Source organism: Ammodytes marinus (assembly GCF_949987685.1).
Source record: "Ammodytes marinus genome assembly, chromosome: 7".
Classification (NCBI taxonomy): Eukaryota; Metazoa; Chordata; class Actinopteri; order Uranoscopiformes; family Ammodytidae; genus Ammodytes; species Ammodytes marinus.
The window spans coordinates 591,587-596,586 of NC_137211.1; the positions used below are offsets into that span (position 1 = coordinate 591,587).

Genomic DNA, 5,000 nt, shown 5'->3' on the forward strand with positions numbered 1-5,000 from the left:
ATGAGTTTCTGGCACGAGCATTCTGCATACAATCACCTTATTAACAAATTAGATAACAAAAACTAGCTGAGATAACTTCTGCAGCAAAAACATTCAAAGTTCAGTTTATTAGCTCAATTTGTAACATTTAAACAAGACCGCTCAGTCTGTGTGAATCTCAGGACAGAGAAACAAGAGCAAATGATTCACTGAGGTTTGCATTTCATTCAAAACATGTTTAAACTGTAAACATAGTTAAGGTGGTGTTTTTTATTATTATAGGCCAATATGCCTTCTGTGATGCGATAACCAATAATGCATTAATGTTATCATTAGTCTACTTGCTTGATTTCTTTTTAAATAGCCTACAGAGACACATGTGGACATTTATTTACTGCGAATCGCGGCCTTTCGCGCGGATATGACCATACACAAGCACACATCGCGCTTGCTAGCAACCTGGCAAAGGGATTTTCTTTCATGATGAATAGAGATTATATGGATTACATGAAGCGAATATAATAAATATTTTTATATTTTTATTTTATTTTTTTTATATTTTTTTATTTTTATTTTTTTACTATGGAAAAGGGGTAGGATTAAATAAGTGTATACTTCTTCCTGCTCCTTTTCGGGCATATCACATCAATACAGATAATTTGTTTTCTTTTTTTTTTCTTTTTGTGAAGTCTTTTAAACATAAATTTTGTTTGTTGTATTTTTATGCTTTTCATTTAGTTTTGTATTGTTTTTGATATGTCTGAAATAAATAAAAAATGAAATGAAATAAAGTGAATGTAACGTTAGTCATCAGACCACGTGGACACCATCGTATCAAACCTCTCAGACGCTCACCTGTTTGACTCTGTGATGCTGCAGGTTAAGAGTCAAGATTGTTTTATAGTCATTATCCACATCAACAATTACAGAGCAGTCTCTCTCACTGACACTCACACACTCTCTCATTCCCTCTCTCTCTCTCTCACACACACACACACTCTCTCTCTCTCTCCCTCTCACACACACACTCACAAACACACACACTCTCTCCCTCTCTCTCTCACACACACACTCACAAACACACACACACACTCTCTCCCTCTCTCACACACACACACACTCACACACTCTCTCCCTCTCCCTCTCTCTCACCGACACTCACACACTCTCTCATTCCCTCTCTCTCTCACACACACACACACACACACTTTCTCTCTCCCTCTCACACACACACACTCATAAACACACACACTCTCTCTCCCTCTCACACACACACTCACAAACACACACATACTAATAATAATAATAATAATAATTGATCAAATTTATATAGCGCTTTTTTGGAGGTCACTCAAAGACGCTTAACATGACATAGAATATGCAATAGGCCGACATAAGAAAAGAAACAAAGAACAAAACAAAAAAAAGAAACGGAAACAACGGAAAGCAAGATACAAATTTAAGATGGGGTTTGGAATAGTCAGGTGCGGTGTGGGTGGGTCAGGGGTCATATGCGTTCTTGAAAAGGTGAGTTTTGAGTTGGCTTTTGAATGAGTTGATTGAGTCTGCATTTCGGATGTTTATGGGGAGGGAGTTCCAGAGGGTTGGGGCAGCAATGGCAAACGCTCTGTCTCCTGTACTCTCTCTCTCTCTCACACACACACACACACTCTCTCTCTCTCTCTCTCACACACTCACACACACACACACACACACACACTCTCTCTCTCTCACACACACACACACACACACACACACACACACACACACACACTCTCTCTCTCTCTCTCTCAGAGACAGAGTCGGCCTCCACAGCTCAGTTAATCATACTAACTTTATTACGCCGTTTACTCTTCATAAAGCTGCTACTTTGAGCCTTTTATTTTATATATATCTATAATAGCATGTCATGAACTGTCACTCAAAATGTGAACTTGTGCACTTGTTATGCATGAGCGTAAACATGTCATTTCTGTCATGTAAAGGTATGTTCTGTGTGTTGGTGAACTGAGACAGGTGTGTTTCAGCTTTAGACGCATGCGGTGGCTAGTGGAGCCCAAGTCAAATCACCCTTTAAGAACAATGAAGTAAATCTTATCTTATCTTAATCAAAGCTGAATGCATAACAGCTACTGATAAACACTGTAATAACCAGCTTTCCCTTTATAGCGTAGGGGGGCTATCCATCAGTGCAACATCTGTCTCCCTCTCTCTCTCTCTCTCTCTCTCTCTCTCTCTCTCTCTCTCTCTCTCTCTCTCTCTCTCTCTCTCTCTCTCTCTCTCTCTCTCACGCTTTCTCTCTCTCTCACACACATACACACACTCTCTCCCTCCATCTCTCGTACTCACACACACACACTATCTCTCTCTCCCACACGCATACACACACTCTCTCTCTCTATCTCTCTCTCCAACACACACACCAACACACACACTCTCTCTCCCTCCATCTGTCTCCCTCCATCTCTCTCTCACAAACACAAACACTCACACACGAACACACTCTCTCTCCCTCCATCTCTCTCTTTCTTTCTCTCTCTCACACACACACACACACACACACACACACACACACACACACACACACACACACACACACACACTCTCTCTCTCACTCTCTCTCTCTCCCTCCATCTCTCTCTCTCTCTCTCTGTCTCACTCACCATTGTCGCCTCTTAACGTGCACTAAGCGCTAATTCCGTCAGATGTAAATCCACCGCAGCCCAAATCTTCTCATCACTAGTTTTGCATATGTTTGCGCTAAATCTCAGAATCCATTTTAGATTCTTGAGCGATGTGATGGCGAAGCGTCTTTGTCTCCTCCGCTGCTGCTGCTGCTGCTGCTGCTGTTTCTTCTTCTACGTTTTCTTTGCAGCAGGAGCGTCACACACCAGAAACCACAACAGTGACACTTGCCGGACGGACATGCGCACTGCATTCTGAACTCTAATACATTTTCATTTATTTTGTTATTTTTTTTCACTTTTTTCATCAAATCATTAAATAATAATCTGTATTAAGGACTCAGATGGTCCACTCACATCCAACACACACACACATAGAACACATTAAAATACATTACTCAATAAAACACTGGACTAAAATAGGTGCAAGCTATCATGCCAATGCTTTGGAAGCCTGGATGTGAACCTATAGCCCGTCATAGGGTTGGTTAAGGCTATAATGATGCTATTTTCTGATGAATCCAATCGACACATGAAATTGAACATTAACTTTCGTAACAGTGCCTGACATGTAGGTACATTAGAGGACACAAATAACTGGTCAGATCAGGTACATACAAGACATGTGCATGGCCAATAATCATTATCTAAATATGACATTACGGCTTATCTCTACACTAAACCCGCTTTTTGAAACGGCCCAGTAAATGTTTTGTTTTTTTCAAGCTGCAGTTCCTCCAAGCATCCAGCAGGTGGCAGCACTGACACACTGAAACACAATCTAACATCAGAGCTGCTATAATATAATAATACTGTTTATAGCGTATCAGCTGACTTATAATGGGTCCATGGTTACTAGAGACACAGAAAGAGGACAATACAGATGTAGAAAATTACATATTTCGTTTTATAAAGTTAACCCAAATTTCGTAGCTTTTCTCGTCAAAAAGGGGAAAGAAAAAGTAACTTGCTTTACTTGAATTATATATTTATTAAAGTGTGTGTGTGTGTGTGTGTGTGTGTGTGTGTGTGTGTGTGTGTGTGTGTGTGTGTGTGTGTGTGTGTGAGTGTGTGTCTTCTCTCTCTCTCTCTCTCTCGCTCTCTCTCTCTCTCTCTCTCTCTCTTTGTGTGTGTGTGTGCGTGTGTGTGTGTGTGTGTGTGTGTGTGTGTGTGTTATTTGCGGCTCTTTAAAGGAAAGAGGAGGGAGGAGGCGGTCACACTGCGCATGCGCACGCTGCCTCCCGGTGCGACGGCAAAAATAGTTCATGGTAAAAAAGTTCAAAGAGAGACAGAGGAGCGCGTGAGACTACAGGTTGGAAAACTCTCATTTCTATTTTATACTAATCATTCATATCTGTAGAATTGTTTAAAGACCTACTTCACCGGTTTGAATATGAAGGTGTATTGAATTCTGAGATCCTATGTAGTATAAATGTGCAAAAAAAATTAAAATCGGTTCATCCTAGCCTGAGAAAAGGCAGAAAGAGTGTTTTTTTTAACCCTATATTTCTCTTTCTCGTGACATCACAGAAAGAGAAATATAGGGTTAAAAAAAACTTACTTTGTAAATATTACTGTGATGTCACAGTAAAAGACATCACAGTAATATTTACAAAGTAAGACCAATCAATATCCTTTATTTAACCAGGTAAAATTCATTGAATTCAATACACCTTCATATTCAAACCGGTGAAGTAGGCCTTTAAGGTCGAGTTAAATGTATATATGATTTATTTAACATTTTCCAAGACTCATTTTGTGATGTTTTTTTAACTCTCTTACTAGCATTATGAAGCAAGCAGGTAACAAATAAATGTTTGCAATGGAGTCTTAAAACTTGTTATCTTTAAGTAGACCAAAAAATAGGACCGGTATAATAATAATAACCTTATATTAAGTGTAATACTTCTTCCTGCTCCTTTTCAGGCATATCTCAGCATTACAGATAATTTGTTTTCTTTTATTTTATTTTATTTTTATTTTTTTTTTGTGAAAACATAATTTGTTTATTGTATTTCCATGCTTTTCATTTTTGTTTTGTATGTTTGATATGTCTGAAATAAATTTAATCAAATCAAATCAAAAATATGCATTATTATTATTTTTTATTTTATATATATATTTTTTTAACCTTTATTTCTACAGGTATATCCCATTGAGACCGAAGGCTGTTTTTCAAGGGAGACCTGTTTTCCTTTCCCACGTTACCATTCACACACACATTCATACACCAATAGCAGCAGGCTAACTATCGACATTTCAAAACAATGTTACAATGTTCTTTACAGAGCAGATAAAACAATGTTTACACATAAAATCAAGCAAGAACATAGACAT

General features: G+C 38.5%; 1 protein-coding gene across 1 annotated transcript in view; it reads right to left on the minus strand.

Annotated features, from left to right (window-relative positions):
* The window catches only part of cxxc1a (CXXC finger protein 1a), a 50,262-nt gene extending 47,477 nt beyond the window's left edge, over window positions 1-2,785 (minus strand). Inside the window, exon 1 of the mRNA XM_080030917.1 lies at window positions 2,643-2,785. Within this exon, the coding sequence (XP_079887043.1) occupies window positions 2,643-2,645 (3 nt within the window). The 5' untranslated portion in view covers window positions 2,646-2,785. The remainder of the gene's footprint in view (window positions 1-2,642) is intronic.
* Between the last annotated feature and the right edge of the window lie 2,215 nt (window positions 2,786-5,000).